Here is a 23,847-nt window from a genome sequence, read left to right on the forward strand (position 1 = left end):
TATTTGTTTTTAGAACGCTTCTCTATTACGGACTTCAACATGAAGGTACCTTCTCGATTTGTTAGTAATTTTCGAAGTGTGGTAAATTTTCAACAAAATGGTAAGTACAACAGTGTTAAAAGTGTCAACCAGTTGTGTTCCAAAACTTGGTAAGTACTTCTGTCAATTTGTCAATCTGTCAAAATCAAGATCTGTAGATTAAGTTAGCTAGTATTAATTATTGAATTTTGCCAACCCAAATCTCAGTGAAAGGGATCTGCCCTTCTCCCAGGCAGTAATTTATCATTCTGCCTTTTTACCCTCAACTGCCCATCTTGCAACGTCGCAGCAGAGGAAAAAACCTGCGCCCAAACTCGTTTGTTCTACCATGACATACGCAAACGAGTTCCGAGGAAACTGCATCCTGCAAGCATTTCAAGCATAAACCTTTTTTCAACGGGCACTTGAGTTCGTTTCAAGAGTGCGAAGGTAAAGAGAGACTCTGGGTCATTGCGAGTGTAACACATTTAATGCATGCAGAATTGCGTCACCACTGCCTGCGCGCGAGACGGAATTAATGAGGTGCAGATTTTTGTAAGTTGAAATTCTGAGGGGAAGTGTTAATTATTTGAGGTTTTTGAAACCAACTTTTCAATTAAACTGTCATCGAATCCAAGTTCAGAAAATGTGTTTGCACTCCCAGAAATCATAGTCACGTGCTCAAATTCGACACCATCGAGAAAGTTTGGCACGCACTTTTTCCCCCTACTCTAGACTCTAAACGTGATCAAACAGAAATTTAATCTGCCTTATGATGACGATGACGATCGTGACTCGGATGACGATGCTGGGGCTAGTTAAGAGTCGAACGGGTCGTGGGAAGCGCAAACATTTTAACGCATCTCATTAGTCTAGTCACGGCACGGGGAGTAGTCCAGAAAAAGCGAACGAAGAGTTGATCTAGTCGGAGACAGTCTGCCCTTGGGAGTACACGCGCACGGCGTGATTAATGTTGACTCTGACAAAATAGAAGCATGTTTGTTTAAGGGGGAGGCAACCTAGACTAATGATAACACCGCCAGTGGCATTGATTGGAAGCTCCCCGTCTTTTGTTGACATACCTTGAAGACCCACGAAGTGGTCACACTCGATTGAGATAGTATTGTAGATTTGATGGGTGACATTAGAGTTTTCGCAAACACTTTCAACCAAAGGTAAACAGAGGATTTTTTCCAGTGCAGAACGAACCTTTTTTATGGTTTTTGCAAAATATTTTTTTCTCCAAGGTGGTCAAACGGAAAATGACTCAGTGTGACAACAATTACACCCAACTGGAGCCATCAGTATGCAAAACATCTCCATAAACAGTTTTGCACAAAGGGCCATTTTGAACGTGCCCTAAACGCGACGATGAATGGCAATTTGTCGCGTTATGATGAATGTTTTGCAAGCAGGAAACTCGTTAGTGTTTATCTTTGTCGTCTGAAATTAAGTAAGTTTGAACTTCCCAATCACGGACGTCAGAATCAAGGTACCCCTAGTCAATTTTGACAATTTTGTCAATTATGTTAATTTTAACAATTTTAACAATTTTGACAATTTTGACAATTTTGACAATTTAGACAATTTTGACAATTTTGACAATTTTGTCAATTTTGTCAATTTTGACAATTTTGACAATTTTGACAATTTTGACAATTTTGACAATTTTGACAATTTTGACAATTTTGACAATTTTGACAATTTTGACAATTTTTGTCAATTTTGACAATTAAAAAATTTTAAGAGTTTTAAAAAAATAGGAATTGGAATTTTTTTAGAATTTTTTTTTTTTAGAATTTTAAGATATTTAAGATTAAATTTTAAGAATTTTAAGAATTTTAAGGATTTTAAAAATCTTAAGAATTTCAGGAACTTTAAGATTTTTAAGAATGTTACCAATTTTAAGAATTTTAAGAAATTTAAGAATTTTAAGAAATTTAAGAATTTTAAGAAATTTAAGAATTTTTAGAATTTTAAGAATTTTAAGAATTTTAAGAATTTTAAGAATTTTAAGAATTTTAAGAATTTTAAAAATTTTAAGAATTTTAAGAATTTTAAGAATTTTAAGAATTTTAAGAATTTTAAGAATTTTAAGAATTTTAAAAATTTTAAGAATTTTAAGAATTTTAAGAATTTTAAGAATTTTAAGAATTTTAAGAATTTTAAGAATTTTAAGAATTTTAAGAATTTTAAGAATTTTAAGAATTTTAAGAATTTTAAGAATTTTAAGAATTTTAAGAATTTTAAGTATTTTAAGAATTTTAAGAATTTTAAGAATTTTAAGAATTTTAAGAATTTTAAGAATTTTAAGAATTTTAAGAATTTTAAGAATTTTAAGAATTTTAAGAATTTTAAGAATTTTAAGAATTTTAAGAATTTTAAGAATTTTAAGAATTTTAAGAATTTTAAGAATTTTAAGAATTTTAAGAATTTTAAGAATTTTAAGAATTTTAAGAATTTTAAGAATTTTAAGAATTTTAAGAATTTTAAGAATTTTAAGAATTTTAAGAATTTTAAGAATTTTAAAATTTTTAAGAATTTTAAGAATTTTAAGAATTTTAAGAATTTTAAGAATTTTAAGAATTTTAAGAATTTTAAGAATTTTAAGAATTTTAAGAATTTTAAGAATTTTAAGAATTTTAAGAATTTTAAGAATTTTAAGAATTTTAAGAATTTTAAGAATTTTAAGAATTTTAAGAATTTTAAGAATTTTAAGAATTTTAAGAATTTTAAGAATTTTAAGAATTTTAAGAATTTTAAGAATTTTAAGAATTTTAAGAATTTTAAGAATTTTAAGAATTTTAAGAATTTTAAGAATTTTAAGAATTTTAAGAATTTTAAGAATTTTAAGAATTTTAAGAATTTTAAAAATTTTAAGAATTTTAAGAATTTTAAGAATTTTAAGAATTTTAAGAATTTTAAGAATTTTAAGAATTTTAAGAATTTTAAGAATTTTAAGAATTTGAAGAATTTGAAGAATTTGAAGAATTTGAAGAATTTGAAGAATTTGAAGAATTTGAAGAATTTTAAGAATTTTAAGAATTTTAAGAATTTTAAGAATTTTAAGAATTTTAAGAATTTTAAGAATTTTAAGAATTTTAAAAATTTTAAGAATTTTAAGAATTTTAAGAATTTTAAGAATTTTAAGAATTTTAAAAATTTTAAGAATTTTAAGAATTTTAAGAATTTTAAGAATTTTAAGAATTTTAAGAATTTTAAGAATTTTAAGAATTTTAAGAATTTTAAGAATTTTAAGAATTTCAAGAATTTTAAGAATTTTAAGAATTTTAAAAATTTTAAGAAATTTAAGAATTTTAAGAATTTTAAGAATTTTAAGAATTTTAAGAATTTTAAGAATTTTAAGAATTTTAAGAATTTTAAGAATTTTGAGATTTTTAAGAATTTTAAGAATTTTAAGAATTTTAAGAATTTTAAGAATTTTAAGAATTTTAAGAATTTTAAGAATTTTAAGAATTTTAAGAATTTTAAGAATTTTAAGAATTTTAAGAATTTTAAGAATTTTAAGAATTTTAAGAATTTTAAGAATTTTAAGAATTTTATGAATTTTAAGAATTTTAAGAATTTTAAGAATTTTAAGAATTTTAAGAATTTTAAGAATTTTAAGAATTTTAAGAATTTTAAGAATTTTAAGAATTTTAAGAATTTTTAGAATTTTAAGAATTTTAAGAATTTTAAGAATTTTAAAAATTTTAAAAATTTTAAGAATTTTAAGAATTTTAAGAATTTTAAGAATTTTAAAAGTTTTAAGAATTTTAAGAATTTTAATCATTTTTAATCCAGAGGTCGTGATTTAGGTTCTCGCAACGGGATGATAAAGTTTAAAATATGAATTTTAGGGAATTTTAAATTTTTTAAGTTAAGTTCAATTTAGTTTTAAGAATTTTGGTATTAAATTTTTGACAATATCATTTTTTTTTTGATAATTTTGAAGATTTTGATATTATGGTAATTTTGAAGTGAGTTCCTGCAAAGAAGGAAATGTTTTTAGTGATAATTCGAAATGAATGTTTTTCGAGTAAAATGGTAGGTACTTCTGTCAACTTTCAAAGGGGCAATCCATAAACCACGTGGTCATTTTAAGCTGGTGTTTGACGAATTCCCACGCTCCATTCGAAAATTTGTTTTTCGGGGGAAAATTGTCTACAAGGGGAGAGGGGGTCTGAAATATCCAAAAAGGCGTCTACCTAGTTTATAGATGGCCCCAAACTGTCAAAACCTAGTTGAAAATTGTTTCAACTTTCGCTTAGTCGAGACTTTGGCTCCCAGATTCAAATTCAAGGCAAGTTTCAAATTTGAGCTTCTCTATTACGGACGTCAGAATCAAGGTACCCCTACACTGTTATAGAAATTTTCAAGTGTTTAAAGTGGATTCCAGTAAAAAGGGTAAGTTTTTGGTGAGTTATTTCGCAGTGATTAAAGTGGTTTTCAATTACGGACTTCAAATTTGAGGTCCTATTGATGCTTCGTGATACAATCTGAAGTGTTTTTTAGTGAAATAAAGTGAGTGTTGTTCGAGCAAAATGGTAAGTACCTCTGTCAATCTGTCAACTGTCAAAACCAAGTCAAAAATTGCTTCAACTTTGGCTGTATCGACAGTTTGGTTCCTAGAACCAAATTGTTATCGATACAGCCAAGACCGGAGCAAATTTCTTCCAGCCTATCTTGGAGCTGAGTCAGGTTCATTCTCAACCCCGAGCTACAGTTCCGTTACCCGGCGAATAGTAAACATCATGCTGGAATCCACGGCTCGTACACGCATTCAACCCAACCAGAACAATCAAATAATTGACCCGCACCGCAAACCGAGCCATAAAACTTCCAAAACCGAAAAATTCGCTGCGTTCGCAAATTCTTCGAATGTGTTTATGTTTTTATTGCTTTGACTGTGGTAGCAAAAATTTACGACCATCTTCGGAACCTGCTACAAAAGATTAATTGTTGGTACGAAATTTGACACACGTTTGTCACAAATGGGGCTGGAATATTTTGTGTGCGAGCATAAACAAGATTTAACAAAAACACATGCCGCGCGCGCTGCTCTACAAAAGTGAGGTTAACAAAACAAAAAATATCAACGGCAAGCTTTGTTTGGGAGTTCGATTCGTCAATAAATCTGCCAAACTTGGGTGAAACAAATAAATATTCATGCCGCGAACAAGCACGTGTCTGGACTGCATGCTCAACATAAAAGGAAAAGGGTCTAATGATCGATAAAGTAACGATAAGTCATGCTTCGAAAATAAGTCATTTTCAAACTCTACTCTAGCAAAAATTGATTGAACTTTAACGCCAGCATCGAACCAGCAAGCAAGACAACAGAGCAATTCTCTGAGATTTCGGTCATTCGATTTTTTCTGTATTTTTTAATCCGGCTGAAACTTTTTTGGTGCCTTCGGTATGCCCAAAGAAGCCATTTTGCATCATTAGTTTGTCCATATAATTTTCCATACAAATTTGGCAGCTGTCCATACAAAAATGATATGTGAAAATTCAAAAATCTGTATCTCTTGAAGGAATTTTTTGATCGATTTGGTGTCTTCGGCAAAGTTGTAGGTATGGATATGGACTACACTGAAAAAAAATGATACACGGTAAAAAAAAATTTGGTGATTTTTAATTTAACTTTTTGTCACTAAAACTTGATTTGCAAAAAAACACTATTTTTAATTTTTTTTTATTTTTTGATATGTTTTAGAGGACATAAAATGCCAACTTTTCAGAAATTTCCAGAATGGGCAAAAAATCTTTGACCGAGTTATGATTTTTTGAATCAATACAGATTTTTTTCAAAAAATCGAAATATTGGTCGCAAAAATTTTTCAACTTCATTTTTCGATGTAAAATCGAATTTGCAATCAAAAAGTACTTTAGTGAATTTTTGATAAAGTGCACCGTTTTCAAGTTATAACCAATTTTAGGTAACTTTTTTGAAAATAGTCGCAGTTTTTCATTTTTTAAAATTAGTGCCCATGTTTGCCCATCTTTGAAAAAAATATTTTTGAAAAGCTGAGAAAATTCTCTATATTTTGCTTTATTGAACTTTGTTGATACGACCCATAGTTGCTGAGATATTGCCATGCAAAGGTTAAAAAACAGGAAAATTGATGTTTTCTAAGTCTCACCCAAATAACCCACCATTTTCTAATGTCGATATCTCAGCAACTATAGGTCCGATTTACAATGTTAAAACATGAAACATTCGTGAAATTTTCCGATCTTTTCGAAAAAAATATTTTCGAAAATTTAAAATCAAGACTAACATTTCAAATGGGCGTAATATTGAATGTTTGGCCCGTTTGAAATGTTAGTCTTGATTTTAAATTTTTGAAAATATTTTTTTCGAAAAGATCGGAAAATTTCACGAATGTTTCATGTTTTAACATTGTAAATCGGACCTATAGTTGCTGAGATATCGACATTAGAAAATGGTGGGTTATTTGGGTGAGACTTAGAAAACATCAATTTTCCTGTTTTTTAACCTTTGCATGGCAATATCTCAGCAACTATGGGTCGTATCAACAAAGTTCAATAAAGCAAAATATAGAGAATTTTCTCAGCTTTTCAAAAATATTTTTTTCAAAGATGGGCAAACATGGGCACTAATTTTAAAAAATGAAAAACTGCGACTATTTTCAAAAAAGTTACCTAAAATTGGTTATAACTTGAAAACGGTGCACTTTATCAAAAATTCACTAAAGTACTTTTCGCTTCGCTTCGCTAGGAGACGGTGATTTTAGCGGATTGCAGACTGGATTTTCGCCATGTGATGTGATGATTGTCTAAGCCCAAGTTGCCTAGGAATCGATAATTGGGAATAGAACCAATTCCACCTGAACCAGATTCTCACCACCATGGCAGCCGTCCATTGCCGGCCGCTCCCATCTCCACCGCGCACCAGGGACAAGGAAAGGGAATTGGAAGACGGGAAGTGTTGATGCTACACTTTTTTAAGAGTATTAAGGGAAAATCTCCACGGTATCCTCAAGTAAGTTTCGCTTGGAGTTGGACGGTTTTTGGGAAGGTGAATGGTCTAAGGAGCCACCCTAGGCGAGTGGTAACGACCGTTGGCATTGTTGTTCGAATTTTTCGTGTGTTCTCATTTCTAATGGGAATGCTTTCAATTCTTCTCATCTCTTATTGGATGAATTCTAGCAGTCGCCCAGGCTATTTATAGCGAGGTAATGTAGGTTCATTTCAAATGCGCCTGCATGCATGCAATGCAATGCATTCTTGTATGTTCTGATATTCAACTTGCATTCAACTTTATTCTCGTCCGTTTCTTGGATTCAACTATATCAGTCTAAGTCCTACTAAAGCTACTAATGCTCCATGGTAAAGTGGAAAGCATTTTGCTTGCCAATCCTAAGGACAGGGGATCAAACCCCGCCGTGAGCTGAAGTTTTTTCATTAATTCCAAATTCAATGAGTCCAGAACTTTCTCGTTGGGAGCAGATGGGTATCGAACCCAGAACCATTCGCTTATAAAGCGAACATCGTAACCATTCAGCCACGACCGCTCCTATTAAAAAAAAATTCACTAAAGTACTTTTTGAATGCAAATTCGATTTTACATCGAAAAATGAAGCTGAAAAAATTTTGCGACTTATATTTCGATTTTTTGAAAAAAATCTGTATTGATTCAAAAAATCATAACTCGGTCAAAGATTTTTTGCCCATTCTGGAAATTTCTGAAAAGTTGGCATTTTATGTCCTCTAAAACATATCAAAAAATAAAAAAAATTAAAAATAGTGTTTTTTTGCAAATCAAGTTTTAGTGACAAAAAGTTAAATTAAAAATCACCAAATTTTTTTTAACCGTGTATCATTTTTTTTCAGTGTAGTCCATATCCATACCTACAACTTTGCCGAAGACACCAAATCGATCAAAAAATTCCTTCAAAAGATACAGATTTTTGAATTTTCACATATCATTTTTGTATGGACAGCTGCCAAATTTGTATGGAAAATTATATGGACAAACTAATGATGCAAAATGGCTTCTTTGGTCATACCAAAGGTACCAAAAAAGTTTCAGCCGGATTAAAAAATACAAAAATTAAAATTAAAGAAAAAAGACCGATTTCGTAGAGAACTGCTCAACAGCAAAAAAAAATGTTAAGAGAACAATCGTCAAAAAAAAAGAGGTGGAAAGAAGGCCAAGAACGCCGCACGCCGCGGCGTAACTCAATTACCTTCGTCTTCCATAACCGGCTCCAATTCATCATCTTCGCGGTTGGTCAGAGGCAATTTGTTTTTGTTTTAAAGGTTGATCACCGAAAATTTCGAAAGTCGCGCGCAGGAGCGTGTCCAAAAGGGCGTCGAAAAGGGAAAGAAAGAGGAAGAGAAGAGGAAAAGAAAAGGTATTTTAATATTACTCTTTCAACTCAATCTTCTTCACCTCTAGGGAGGTGGAAGTTCGATTTGGAGGAAGATAAATTGATTGATTCAAAAGAGTGGAATTAGACGTTTCCTTGCGGCGGCACACTCGGCTACCCGTTCTGCGCGATTTAATCAGCTTAATGGTATCGGGGTTACCTAATTCAGGGTTATCAATTATTTTGAGAAACTTTTCACGATTCTGTTGCTCTTTATTTTGGTTGTAGAAAGCTGAAAATCCATTTGGCTTATGATACGCAAATTTTGGGAAAACTTCCCTATCACGGACGTCAGAGTTGAGGTACCCCTGCTGATAAGGTTGTCATTTTGTTAATTTGATCTAAATTTTGTCTCAAATCTGTTTCAATTTTGTCTCAAATTTGTCTCAATTTTGTCAATTTTATCAATTTTGTCAATTTTGTCAATTTTGTCAATTTTGTAAATTTTGTCAATTTTGTCAATTTTGTCAATTTTGTCAATTTTGTCAATTTTGTAAATTTTGTAAATTTTGTAAATTTTGTAAATTTTGTAAATTTTGTAAATTTTGTAAATTTTGTAAATTTTGTAAATTTTGTAAATTTTGTCAACTTTGTCAATTTTGTAAATTTTGTAAATTTTGTAAATTTTGTAAATTTTGTAAATTTTGTAAATTTTGTCAATTTTGTAAATTTTGTAAATTTTGTAAATTTTGTTAGTTTTGTAAATTTTGTAAATTTTGTAAATTTTGTAAATTTTGTAAATTTTGTAAATTTTGTAAATTTTGTAAATTTTGTAAATTTTGTAAATTTTGTAAATTTTGTAAATTTTGTAAATTTTGTTAGTTTTGTAAATTTTGTAAATTTTGTAAATTTTGTAAATTTTGTAAATTTTGTAAATTTTGTAAATTTTGTAAATTTTGTAAATTTTGTAAATTTTGTAAATTTTGTAAATTTTGTAAATTTTGTAAATTTTGTAAATTTTGTAAATTTTGTAAATTTTGTAAATTTTGTAAATTTTGTAAATTTTGTAAATTTTGTAAATTTTGTAAATTTTGTAAATTTTGTAAATTTTGTAAATTTTGTAAGTTTTGTAAATTTTGTAAATTTTGTAAATTTTGTAAATTTTGTAAATTTTGTAAATTTTGTAAATTTTGTAAATTTTGTAAATTTTGTAAATTTTGTAAATTTTGAAAATTTTGTAAATTTTGTAAATTTTAACAATTTTGTAAATTTTGTAAATTTTGTAAATTTTGTAAATTTTGTCAATTTTGTAAATTTTGTAAATTTTGTAAATTTTGTAAATTTTGTAAATTTTGTAAATTTTGTAAATTTTGTCAATTTTGACAATTTTGTCAATTTTTTTCAATTTTTTCAATTTTGTCAATTTTGTCAATTTTGTCAATTTTGTCAATTTTGTCAATTTTGTCAATTTTGTCAATTTTGTCAATTTTGTCAATCTTGTCAATTTTGTCAATTTTGTCAATTTTGTCTATTTTGTCAATTTTGTCAATTTTGTCAATTTTGTCAATTTTGTCAATTTTGTCAATTTTGTCAATTTTGTCAATTTTGTCAATTTTGACAATTTTGTCAATTTTGTCAATTTTGTCAATTTTGTCAATTTTGTCAATTTTGTCAATTTTGTCAATTTTGGTCAATTTTGTCAATTTTGTCAATTTTGTCAATTTTGTCAATTTTGTCAATTTTGTCAATTTTGTCAATTTTGTCAATTTTGTCAATTTTATCAATTTTATCAATTTTGTCAAATTTGTAATTTTTTTCAATTTTGTCAATTTTGTCAATTTTGTCAATTTTGTCAATTTTGTCAATTTTGTCAATTTTGTCAATTTTGTCAATTTTGTCAATTTTGTCAATTTTGACAATTTTGTCAATTTTGTCAATTTTGTCAATTTTGTCAATTTTGTCAATTTTGTCAATTTTGTCAATTTTGTCAATTTTGTCAATTTTGTCAATTTTGTCAATTTTGTCAATTTTGTCAATTTTGTCAATTTTGTCAATTTTGTCAATTTTGTCAATTTTGTCAATTTTATCAATTTTATCAATTTTGTCAAATTTGTAATTTTTTTCAATTTTGTCAATTTTGTCAATTTTGTCAATTTTGTCAATTTTGACAATTTTGACAATTTTGACAATTTTGACAATTTTGACAATTTTGACAATTTTGACAATTTTGACAATTTTGACAATTTTGTCAATTTTGACAATTTAGACAATTTAGACAATATTGACAATATTGACAATATTGACAATTTTGACAATTTTGACAATTTTGACAATTTTGACCATTTTAACAATTTTGACAATTTTGACAATTTTGTCAATTTTGTCAATTTTGTCAATTTTGACAATTTTGACAATTTTGACAAGTGTGACAATTTTGACAATTTTGTCAAATTTTTCAAATTTATCAATTTTGTCAAGTTTCCCTATCACGGACGTAAGAGTTGAGGTACCTCTGCTGATAAGGTTGTCATTTGATGTGTTAGTGAAGTGGAAAGTGAGTGATTTTCAGTGTCGGTGAAATATCAACATGGTTAGTACATCTGTCAAACTGTCAATTTTTCAAGGTCAATATTTACCCGTATAGACATCAACCATTTAAGTTTTAATTATATAACCATAATAATAATCAAACTTTATGGGAAATGGTTGATGTCTTTGTGAGTTACTACATAGTTTCACAGTTAACTTGAAAATATGCGTATTTGATGATGATCTTCCCTATCCCGAACGTCAGAATTGAGGTACCACTGATAAAACTAGAGAATTTTTGCTGTGTCAGTGAAGTGTATCAGTGAGTGATCCAGTAATCAAAGGAACTTATTTCAAACAGGGTAAGTACATCTGTCAATCTGTCAAGCAATCTGTCAATGTCAACAAAACAATTAGTTATAAAACAGTAATGACTAGACGTTCACTGATTACTTGAGCTCAGTCTCGCTTTCCGTAACTCTTATTAGCTTTTGTTAGGGCCCAACGATAAATCAATGCTAATTTATTCCAAATCCGTAAGCCTGTCCATCAATTAATGGGCTCCCAAAAAGAAGTCAAACAATTGTACCAGATCATGCTGCTCAAAATAGCTTGAGTAGCTTACAGACAAGCCTCTCTTGAATCGTTCGTCGAAAACAAGAAGGGGCGTTTGATAGGCCCATTTTACACACTTGTCTGCGCAGAACCTTAAAACACAAGCTAGAAGAAACGCCCGGAAACTTCAATCGACGAAGGTTATAAGCTTGTTTCGGGTGATTTGTCTAAATTTAGAGGTAGAATGGGTTCGCTGTCAATGGCACTGTCACGATCGTCGAGATAAGAGACCCTTCCACAGATAAAAAAAAACCTACCGAAACAGTTTGGACGTTGCAGTGAAAAGAGATGTTAGTAGAAATGAGTTTTTGTTTTCTCGTTGAAGGGTTAGTTTGATAAATGATAAGAGGTTTTCCACGTGGAGAACAGAAAAAAAAACAACAGAGCATGCATACCCTCATTTATATATCCACCTGTATCCATTTCGTGGTGATGTGACTTCATTGTGGATGGGCTTCCTGAAATCAAGCAAAGAAAGAAAGAAAAAATTAAACTTTAAATCGAGGTCAAATATGTCAATAAATTTTCATTTCCACAACAATGTATATTCAAAGCAAACCACCACCGCCACACACTGAACTTTTGTGTTCAGTGGGTCTGTCTTTTTTTTATTCGTTCTCACAACAGTGGGTTCTATTCAGTAGAGTGATAAAAGAGTGGCGTTGGAAGAGTGTTTAGTGAGAGGGGGGAACTAGTGCTGATGAAGAAGATTAGTATATTGAGCTATAAACTGGCTGCACAATTTGTAATTTTTTTAGGGGAGTGTGATAAATCACTGAAAGAGTATTTTTAAGTCACCTTCGTGCTGATTAAAAAATGTCTACGATCATAAATATCACCTTTTAATTAAAACATTTTCATAATCATTTGAATAATTCAAACCAAAAACTCGAAAAATTTTGCGTTGCTCTACAAATTATATATATTTCAGTATTCTACAAACACAAAAATAAGGTTAGTATCCATTCAAAATTTTATTTCAAGGAACGATAACACTTCAAAATTTGGAAATTTTACTTTACAAAAAGTACATAATTTCTTTGAATTATTTATTTTAAATTGTACATTAAAATTGGCTTTTTTAAGCTTTATATTGCGCAATAAAAATAAATGCGTATTTCTATTTAGTATTTTCGATTGAAAAATAATTTCTGTATAAATATAAACTATTATGATTGAAAAATTAATTCTATTACATTACGATTGAGAATATTTAAAAAAGATAAACTTAAAACAGAAGACTTTTATGGTACAAAGTTTTTATGATATGAATAAATGTAAACCCCTTCGACTAAGTTTACTTCAATAAATTTTAAAAATCTGAGTGTTTTCTCTTGAATATCTTGTAAAATTGTAAGTAACTACAAAAACTTCATTATTTTAAAAAATCATTCCAAAGCCTTAAAGACCCAAATTACAATAATTTCCAATGTGGGTATCGAACAACGAAAAATTTTGTACAGATTTGCACTGTGAAACAACATTTAGTTGAAAATACTCTTAATTTCAAAAAGAGTTATTCTTAATGATTCCATATTTTAAAATTAGATTTCGCTGCATGACAATTAAAATACAATTTTTTTCGAGAAAAAATCGTTTAAAAAACTAAAAAACATCAATGACACAATCAATCAAAAAGTTTTACAATTTTTGAATTTTATTTGGCCGTCGCAAATATTTTTCAAAGTTTTTGTCACCTCCCGCTACAAAACCGGCCCTAAAAATCAGGAAGCAAAACAAATATTAAAAAAAAAACTTCACATTTTAATGTAAACAGAAGTCTAATCGACTAGAAACAATTTGAACTGTTTTTTTTTGAATAATTTAGCTGGTTTAAAAATATTTTTAAATTTTGTGAAATTAGTACGGCAAAAAGTTTTTGCTACGGCCTAACATTTTTTTTTCTACGTAAAAACACTATTTTTTAAGATGCTAAAAATTACGTTAAACAACGCCAATTTGGAAATAAAATGTCACTCCGTCACATATTTTAATGTTAAATAATGTTTTTTATTAACATTTTTTTTATGTGTTTAAATTATTATAATTCGTGGGCATAACAGACGTTAAATTTTACGAAATTTTCACCATTTAACATTTTTTTACTTAAGGTACTACATTTTTTCATAAAATATCGCATTTTTTTAAAATAATTTTAGTATTCAACAAAATTTTAATATTGTCAAAATCTTGAGTTTTTCATTTTAAAAATTGTTAGCAAATCTGTACAATACATCGCGTCATTACTGCAAAATATCAAATTTAAAAAATAGCAATGAGTGTTTTGTTAAAATTTAAGATCTTAAAACATAAAATTGTAATTACGCGGGATTTAAAAAATTATTAAAATTATAAGTGATATACAATGCAATACTTTGTAATTTTTTTGGAGTATTTTTCCCTTTAAAAGTAATTAAAATTAAAAAATATTTTTTAACTCTTTGGTTAACGCTGATAAAATTATCGTAATTCGATATCGATAATCCTATTGTTAACGTCAGACAACAAAATTTTCGGCGATAACTTTATGGTTTAACAACGTTGGTTTTGTAATTTATCGTTTATTATGTTTCTCATCAAATTCAATCAAAACGAATGTATGACAAAAGATCGAAAGAAATAAAGTCGAATGGACAAAAGGTCGAATTCCAAAAGGTCGAATGTTTTCAACAACAAAATTTTCAATTTCAATTCGGTTTTAATGGTGAATTATCAATATATAATAAGTTCTTTTGGAATGCATAACAGAGTTTTGTAGTTCCTTTCAGCTGTGTGTTACATCATAATCCATTTTCGAACAATTGTTGCTTGTAGTTAAGGGGTTACCGAAAGTAAGAAAAAGTTAAGAAAAAAAACTTACTAAAAATTCAACAACAACAAAAATCTTAAATGAGCTTAGATTTTTGAGACATTTTTGATCATAAACATATTTTTTTCAAGAGCTTTTGCGACGAAATATATGTTTAAGAAAGGTTAGAAAACTTGCTATTTTTCATTTCAGACTTTCAGACTTATATTTTCTCTTTTTTTTGGAACAGAATATGTATATAAGAACGGAAAAAAGTCACTAACATAATCCAACCATCAAGAATCAATTGTGTTTAAAAAGTAGATAAACTAACAACATATTTTAGAAGAACGATTTTTTAAAGAACTGGACATGTTAAAAAAAATGGAAAAAACTCTCAGAAAAATGTTACAATAATCATGAAATAGCTGTTTTTGAAAAAGAATAAATTAACTTAAAAAACAAAATATTCTAGAAGTTTCACTTGAAGAAGAAGGAAAAAAATGGAAAAAATATTTTTTGTGCTTTGACTTGTTCTGCACATGAATATGTTAGAAAGTTCACAAATACATACAAGAATTTTGTTTCCCTTTTTCCAAATTCGCCTTTCTGTCCTTTCGCATTTTTTCAATCAAAACTTTTGTCCATTCGAACTTTTATGTTTCGACTTTTTGTCGCACGTTCCCCCAAATCGATTATGATTTACATTCATTCAATGAATTAAATATTGATGTTGCTTTTGATGTTATTCAAATGAGAATCGAGCTTTTCCGGTCCATAGTTTTAGTGAACCAAGTGTCCTATTCCAACAAGCCCTTTTTAAACAGGAGATTAAATAATTGTGTTTTGGAATTTAATAAAAACTAAGTGAACTACCCACTTATTCAAATATATTGCTAAAACCAAAAAAAAAAATAAAACAGACAACAAAATGCCTCATAAATTTGCCCCTTCTCCCCTAAACCACATAAATTAGTAGTAATAAAGCAAAAAAAAAGCGCAACACCCTGAAGAAGAGGCCTCTCCGTTGATGCCTTTTTACGATCAAAACGCGCCCGTCGTTTTCTGTCTGTGTCTATTTCGCGCTCTATGACACCATGTAGTACAAGCCGGGTAGAAACAAAAAAAAACATAGCAACCATTGACAACGCGATCGTGATAGGGTGACCCGGCATCCCTGTCACCACCGCCTGCCTCGATCATCATCATCATGAATGGGATCAATTACCACCAACCAGCGCTCCAAAACGGTAGTGAGGAGGCGTCGTCGTTACACCCTCGGTCTAAGCAGGCGCACATAAACGAGATTATAATTACAGTTAAGCAAGTTTAACTAGACAACTAGACGTATTGGTCGCATGCATTAAGAGCATAATCAAGCAATTTAGTCGCGGTCACCCCACTAAATAAGAGTATCAACAATCTGTTTGAAAAAATGCTCAAAACACGGCTAATCGTCGATGCGGTGGTTTTCGAAATAAATCCTCCTCTTAACTGCCGAAACGAAACGTCAAATCGCATCGAAAATATCTTTCTAATCCTGGGTGGCTCTCGAAAGACCGCGGAAGACAGTGACAATCATTAAAGAAATTTTTTGTTGTTGTTGTCCTCAATTTTGCCGACACTCGCTCGCAGCAATTAATCGAGTTATTTTGGGTTGTTTTATTTCTTGTTTTTGGCTACATGCGTTCAACGTACACTGAGGTCGCGGCTTGCTGCGAGTGACAAGAAGAAACGCCTTGCTTTTAATGACGAAGCACTTTCTGTCGGTGTCAGTTTTGCATTTATCGATCTTAAGATGAATTGATTGCATGTCGCATTAAATAAAAAAAAGTCTTTTTGGACAGTTATGTCAGCAGTTGCAAGTCACCTAAAAGGGTTGAAGGAACTTGCTGTAATAATTGATTTTTCGAAACTCTTTCTGAAGACCTACCAACGGTACCTTCGTATGTGGGGACTGCAGCCAAACCCGCGACCCGCTATCCAACCGACCAGAAAGTGCGATAAAAATCGATCCGAAAAGCAGCGCAAAACGGATTGCAGCTCTGCATGCAAACCGTCGATTTAGCTCGCAAAGTCAGTCCACCTTATGGCCAAGTTCTTTAGCTCGAAGTGGACCTGCAGCAGAAGCAAAAGCCAAAGCCAAAGAACCCAGCGGGACAGGAAATGAAATGCACTTTTATAACCCCGAAACATTTGAAACATATGCAGAAATAAGCAGGGTGATACTTTTTTGAAAGGGGTTGCAATCTTGTTTGGTATAATTTTTAGAAAAACTAATGATTCAACACATATAATATTATAAGTGCATTTATTTTCAAAATCAAACCAAAAAATGCTTCAAACAAAACCTATTTTGGCCTATTTTGGCCGATTTTGGCGAAAATCTACAAAAATGGAAATTTTTTGGATCACCCTAACACGGAGTAGGTCACCTTAATTTATAAATGTTTGAGTTTATTTTAAAAAGAGGTCATGTTCAATGGGTTCTATAGTAAAAGGACCTTTTTTGAACAATTTGTCAAATAAACATTTAAATTTGATTATTTCAAGTGAAACATCATTATAATTTCACAATAATTTTTCAAGAATTTTTATTAAGCTTTTTTTTGGAAAAAAACATATTCATACATTCCTATGTCAAAAGAAGCAATTTTGCACTATAAGTTTTCCATACAAGTCTTCATTAAACAAATTCGAGCTGGTCTTACAAAACGGGCTTGTGAATTTTCTGATCGATTTAGTGTCTTCGGCAAAGTTGTAGGTTATAATAGAGACTTTTGTGAAAATAAATTTCCCATTTTCTAGTTTTTTTTTGCTCAATGTGGTATTACCAAAATACTTATTTAAAGACTTTTTTTATATGCGAAATCAAATTTCATTCGAAAATCCCTTTACAACTTTATTGATAATTGTAGCTATTTTCTAGGCATAAAAATTCTCCAAAACATTATTTTCGAAAAGCTGCGAAAATTTCCTGAAATTTTGTAACATTTTGTTGAAAATAAGGTTTTTTCAGTGTCACGTAATTAGAGCTCATTTTTAGCTCGCGATATCTCGAAAATTATTGGTTCAATTTCCAGAGTTTAAAAAAAAATGTTAAGGTAGGATGGACAAACCTGTATGAAAGCTGATTCAAGCATGCACAAGAACGAGGCCAATAATTTTGGAAAGATCTCGCTGAGACTGTATTAATATAAGTTTCAAACTTCTTGAATTCAATTAGTAAAATTCTTGTAACCAATTTGTGATGACAAATGATTTTTTTTGCATTTTCTCAAAGTATTCATAAGGTCAGTTTTTCCTTACCAATTTTTATCATATAGAATTTTGAATTTTCCAAATTTTAAAAATATAATAAAAATCATTAATTTACTGACCAGTTGATTTTTTCGCTTGTTTTCTTGTCTTTTTTTATTGAATTAGATTGAAAGTAATATTAATCCAATTATCTCGATTACTGATTTCACTTTTATTGAAATATTCTTGCTTCAAAATTAAATTATTTGCTGCTCCAGGATTTTTCAACGGGTTTTTTTGCTTTTGAGTAGGGCTGGTGATTTTTCGCGATTTCGTGGAAGCCGCGTAATCCGCGAAATTTGCCCCCGGCCGTGAAACTTGGTAAATACCGTGAAATGCCACGTAATTTGAAATATTTAATTGATAGATCGCTGCTAATTGCATTTATGCTTAAATTTTTCAATTCAAACATTTCTCATGGTTTTAAACAAGCTTTTTGGAAGCAGTTTCCGATTTAAAAATATTGCCTGTTAGATTTAGAACTATTTGTTGAAGATAATGTTTATAAGGATATTCTACGAAATGTAGAAAACTGATCATACATTTCCAGCAAAATGTCTTTATTTCACAAAATTACAAAAAGGTTGTTAAAGAATATTATTCAACTCTACAATAAAAGACAACGTGAAAAGTTTAAACTTTGTAATTTTTAAATCATTGTAAAATTGATTAAAATAACGATGAAAAGTTGCATTTAATGTGATTTTTTTCAATATTTTGATTATGAATTATGTATTTTTGAAATAAAATTCAAAAAGAATTTTGCAATGCATTATTATTTTGTGGAATTATCACTAGATGTACAAACTGCATTTTATGAAGTTTTGCCAAAACTTTATTTAAATACTCAAACAAAATTTAAAACACATTTTTCACTGATTCTACTTTTTACGATTATGACGTTTAGGATGTGCTTTGTTTCTGAGATATTTTAGCAAATCCAATTTTGAAAATCTCAATAAAATTAAAATAGCTGAAACATGAATGACACTGATGGATTTTTATTTAATTTGCCTAAATTAATCTAATATAACTATTTTTTAAATTAGTATTTGGTGTCAGGTGATTTATTTTGCATCTTGAACTAATTTTTCAAGACACTTTTTTGTTCATAATTATGCTAAAAGAACACATATTCTGATTCATTTTTGAGCAGTTTTCAGAGTACCGTGAAATTGCCGTAAAATTCCTATGTTTTGTAATTGGCATGCCGCTAAATTTCTCGAAAACTTAACACATATTGCTACGTGAAAAACGGATTTTTGAGGGGTTTGCTCTTTTGACGAAATTGGTAGTAGAAGGCGTAAATTGTGAGTTAAAATTCGGGTTAAATCTTCGACAAATTTGCTTGGATTGGCATGTCCAATAGCTACTTAGATGAAAAAGTAATCCCAAATATACCCTATTTGTCAACCAAACCAAAAAGTGTCCCTTCCCTCTTGCAACAACTCTTTTAAAAATACCAAAGCTCCAAAAGTTAACGACTTTTCATAAAATCAATTTTCCACTTAATTCTGAGATCTGGACCACTGCACATTATAACAGTCATGCCACCGTCCAAATTTTTCAACATATCATCCAATTCATTTAGATATTTAAATTTTCCCAAAATATGCCCCTAAAATTTAAAAAATTCTGGAAAACTAAAATAAACGTTTTTCAAATGTATCCTAAATAGCTCACAATGGATTGTGCTAGCGTTTTCAATGATAATGAAATTTTTAAGAAATAATTATAGTTATATATCGCAATTTTGAGGAACTTTGAAAGATTTTTTCAAAATAAATTTATAAAAGCGAGCAGAAAGTTTTTTTTTTTACTTGATGAAACATCTAATTTTCAAAAAGATTTTTTGTTTAAATCATATTTGTCTGTTACTTGATTTCTCGGAAAAATAAGCAAATTGTTTGCAAATATTTTTTGAAGTTTATGTCCCTTGACCCTGAAAAAAGTCAAGGGGAAGGCAAACAAAATCGAAAGTTAAAGATACATACGAGAAGCCATGGTTCAACATTTGAATAGAAAAATTGTATTAAAATGCATTTTGCACCAGTCTCGTTGTTTTGCCATCATTAGTTTTAAAATACCTGAGCATTGAAAGTTTTTTTTCGCTGCTTTTCAACTTGTCTTCAGATAATTAGACTTCGTTTTCCAATAAGATTTCGATGTTTTTTTTAAGTTTTTTTTTAGGCCGATTTTAAAGGGTGTTGGGGATTTAAAAAAACATTTACGCAATCAAAATGAGGTAACTACACCAAAAATGTCAAACCTTACCTTCAAAAGATTGATGAGGGGAGGAAAAATCAGCTCGTTCGTATTTACTCAGGTTCTCCAAACACTAGCACCAAACCAATCACGAAATCAGAGTCAGCCAGAACCAGCTGGAACTCCTTCGTCGACTCGAAAAAAAACTTTTCTGCTCTTCTAAGCAGTTATTTTTTACTTCCACAATCACGACCGCGCAAAAATAGGCCAACTCGCGATCGAAACAATGAAAAAAATCGTGCTAAATTTGCAAATTTGTTTGTTTTGTTTTTATCGCGCGAAACTCGAAAAATTCTGCAAACTCGAGCGTCAGCTCGGGTATCGGATTCAAAATTAAGGGGAAATCTTCTTCCAACACCGTTCCGGTGCGTCCGGCGTCCGACTGGCGACTGAAAGTGATTTGTGGCCACTATTTTATGACCACCTCTCCTCGGACTAAGTAGTAGTATGTAGTAGTAATCACTATTCAATTGATTCCAAGTCTGCGGCCGCAGAAGCTCGACTGTGGTGTCACCACCAATTCATTCATGCTGACACAAGCCACTCTCCACCCACACTCCTCGAATGCACACACGTGCTTCACCTTGCCTCCACTTCTTGCACTTATTTTAAGCGGTAGTTTAAGTGACTAGACTTAACGCACCAAAACAACTTGAAAATATTTTTATTTGCACGGCAATTTGTCGCGACCAGCAGTGAAGCGCAAACAAACAAAAAAAATCTCACATTCTTTCAGCCCCAAAATTTGCCGTTTTTTTTTTTGTTGTTGCTTCTTTTTCCCACACACAACCCCAACGCAACGTGAGAGCGCGCAAAACTCCGACCGCGACTTCGAACCGAATTCCGAGAGCTCCTGCAATCAACTGAGCAGCGGCTGGCGTGGAAATTCGCGGCAAACCGCGAAACCGACAAAGTAGGCGCGCACGGCGTGCGGTGAGAAGAGAGAATTGGGAGAGAATCAAAATGCCTTGTGGTTGTTGTTGTTGGGAGAGCGAATTTCGATCAAAATTATCTTCTTCCTTGGCGGTGCGGTGAGATCTCAATCGAATGCAAAGAGTGGGAGAGCAACGATCTAGTGGGCCATGCTCGAAATTTTATGCTCTGATATGCTGTGCGTGCGCCACGCGCGTCTTTCTGTTGTTTTCGGTGGTTTCCAGGGGTTGACAACCCCGGTAAATATACATGACGATCAATAAAAATTTAATTTATTTGTCCAGAATTGTTTAAATGGCAAATAAACGGCAATTTTTAAGTACTATCAATCCTTTTCTTCCTGATTGGAATTTTAGTCCCACTGCCTAGAATAGCCCATTCGCCAGAAATATTTAGAATATTGAAAATAAAAAAGTTTCCATTTGTCATGCTTCCATTATGCATTTGTAAATACTGCAAAACAGTTTTCCCTTCTATGAAGTAAAAAATGAAGTATATAATAATAAAAAGAAACAAAAACATTTTTACTAAGCTATGGTTTCAACATTGCAATGGAAAAAGTGTTTTAAAATGCATTACACAAAGTTCAAGTTCTGTTAAAGTCAGGAGGTCAGGACTTGTTATCAAAATATCCAGATTATCTGTTATAATAACACAAAATAATATCAGAGATTTGCTCGAAAAATAACTCAGCTTGTTATTAAGAAATAGTACAAGAAAATCCATAACAGAGAAATTATAACAAATTTAATGTTTAAACCTACCCTTTCCAGTTGAAAGAAATTCGCATTAGACAACCAATTAAAAGAAATTTAAATTGGGATTTAATTGAGAAAGAATGAGTCCTGAACTCTATTTTAAAATGTATGAAGCAAGTAAGAAAACGAAAGGGCCATTCAAATATTACGTAAAAAAAAATATTGTGATTTCCAGTCTGTCATGAAAGTTTGAATTTGTACCATATTGTTTGTCTAGATTATAGAACCATAATGAAATTGCAGGCAAGTTTAAAAAAAATGATTTTTGAGTTATCAGGCCTAAAAGGTTTTAACACTGGCCTAGAAATTCAGTGGACAAAACATGTGTTTTTTAGGTCCAGATTATAAAATTGAGTAGAAATTGTTTCATTTCAAAATTTAGTTTAAAGTTTACAAAAATGTTTCTGTCCCCTGAATTTCTGGGCCTGTGTTCAAGTAGTATTTGAAAAATTTAGAAAAATTAATGTCATGAATTGGAAGTCATTTAATATTGCAGAATCTTCAAATAAAAACAGATTTATAGAATTGAACAAAACACAAATCACCAATTTTTAATGAATCCAAATCAGTTTGATGTTGGTTTAAAATAATTATTATTCATTAAAATTATCAATCGTATAAAACCATTTCACATCCCCAACCTCCTTTATTATTTTCTACCAAAATCAAGAGACAATTTTTTTTTTGAAAAAATTTAAATCGATTATAAAAAACGTAACGCTTATTCAAGAATTTTTATTCAAATAAAGACTTTTTAATCTTTCAACGAATTTTAAATATTGAGATTAAAGACTGTTGAACTTTAAGAAAAAATGCTTACATAAATTCATAGACATCATATAAGTTTTTTGAGGTAGCATAACTGTATGTAGTATTTTGTGATATTTTTTGTTGCGAAATTTTAAATAATCATGCTTGAAATTGGATATTTCATTTCGTTTCTTAGCTGAGGCCGATGCAAATATTTTTTTGAAGTTTATGTCCCTCGACTCTGGCAAAAGCCATGAGGGAGGGGAGACCAAAAAAAATAAAAATATATAAAAATTGAAATTACAACCAAAGATATCAACATTTGGATGAAAAAAGTGTTTAAAAATGCATTTTACACCAGTTCGGTTGCTTTGCAATCACTAGTTTCTAAAACATTTTAATTTTTTTAATTTTTTTTTTTGCGAAAAAACTTTTTTCGGGACTATACATTGGTATTTCATAAGAATTCAACATGGAAATGCATTTCAAATAGTTTCTGATTAAACTTCAATTTCCATTAAAATCTTGAAGTGTTTCGAAAAAATATATATTGGCCCCTTAAGGGGGGCAATTCAATTGATATCAATTGATAATTATAAACTTTGAACAATATTTGCATCGGCCTTATTGTATTCAATCAAATCAAAGCAAAACAAATTCTGAAAATTTTAGCAATTTTTCACTGAGCTTGTGGGAAATCAATCAAAATTTGTATAAATTATACATTGTTTTCTGCCGAGCACTCAGGTGTTCATATTTCTGTAGAACTCTGCACAGAAATTTGAGATTGTAGACCACATCCTTGTTTCCAATTACCAAACTCCTCTAAAATTTGATCCTACAAAAATAAAAAATAAAAGTTTGTTTTTGCGTTTTTTATATTTTTTTTTTCATGTGACATTTTACTTTCAATGAGCTTTTTTTCAGGTTTTTATTTCAAAATATTTTTTAAACTAAATGCTGTTAGAACAAAAGTGATTTGTTTCAAAATTCTAAAAACTAAATATAATTACTGATTTTTTTCTTAAATTTCCTGGCACAGAAAAAATCATATTTGATTTTCGAGCATGGCATTTTGTACATACTGATTAAAAATTATTTTATTTTTTGAAGCATCATGGTTCTCAAGATCAAATCTAGATCTGAAACTGAATTTGAGTAACCGAAATCAGGAAAGACCATTTTTTTTTGGTAATAAAGATAATACAAATTTGAAATTTATTTTTTCGCCGTTTCGATGTTATTTGGGAAAATAGGTTCGAATGGGAAAACGGACTGAACAATCGGATTCTTTAGACAATTTAATACTAAGCACAGTTCAAATCAGTCTCTAGATCAGTGTTTCTCAACCGGTGAGGAATTCCCCCCTGGGGGGAATTTGGTCATTCCAGGGGGGGGGAATGAGGATTCAATAGAAGTTCAATGGCTTAAAACGAATTTGCAAAACAAAAAACATAAATCATTATTTGACAATTCTATGCAATATTCATTTTTTTTTATTAGTAGGAACGACATTAGTTTTTTTTTCCTAAAATTTCATTTTTTAAAGCTT

At 30.1% G+C, this 23,847-nt stretch overlaps 1 protein-coding gene across 3 annotated transcripts in view; it reads right to left on the reverse strand.

The window, feature by feature from the left end:
• Positions 1 to 20,683, reverse strand: part of LOC120432217 (aminopeptidase N) — a 72,490-nt gene extending 51,807 nt beyond the window's left edge. Inside the window, exons 1-3 of one of the 3 annotated variants that reach the window (XM_039597382.2) lie at positions 19,864 to 20,683; positions 11,915 to 11,959; positions 8,235 to 8,267 (exon numbers count right to left, since the gene is read on the reverse strand). In XM_039597382.2, the coding sequence (XP_039453316.1) occupies positions 8,235 to 8,267; positions 11,915 to 11,945 (64 nt within the window). In that variant the 5' untranslated portion in view covers positions 11,946 to 11,959; positions 19,864 to 20,683. Of the gene's footprint in view, positions 1 to 8,234; positions 8,268 to 11,896; positions 11,960 to 19,863 lie in introns of all 3 variants that reach the window. The other 2 variants (XM_039597384.2, XM_039597383.2) reach the window with 2 other exon arrangements.
• Between the last annotated feature and the right edge of the window lie 3,164 nt (positions 20,684 to 23,847).

The sequence above is a fragment of the Culex pipiens genome, chromosome 1, assembly GCF_016801865.2.
Source record: "Culex pipiens pallens isolate TS chromosome 1, TS_CPP_V2, whole genome shotgun sequence".
Classification (NCBI taxonomy): Eukaryota; Metazoa; Arthropoda; class Insecta; order Diptera; family Culicidae; genus Culex; species Culex pipiens.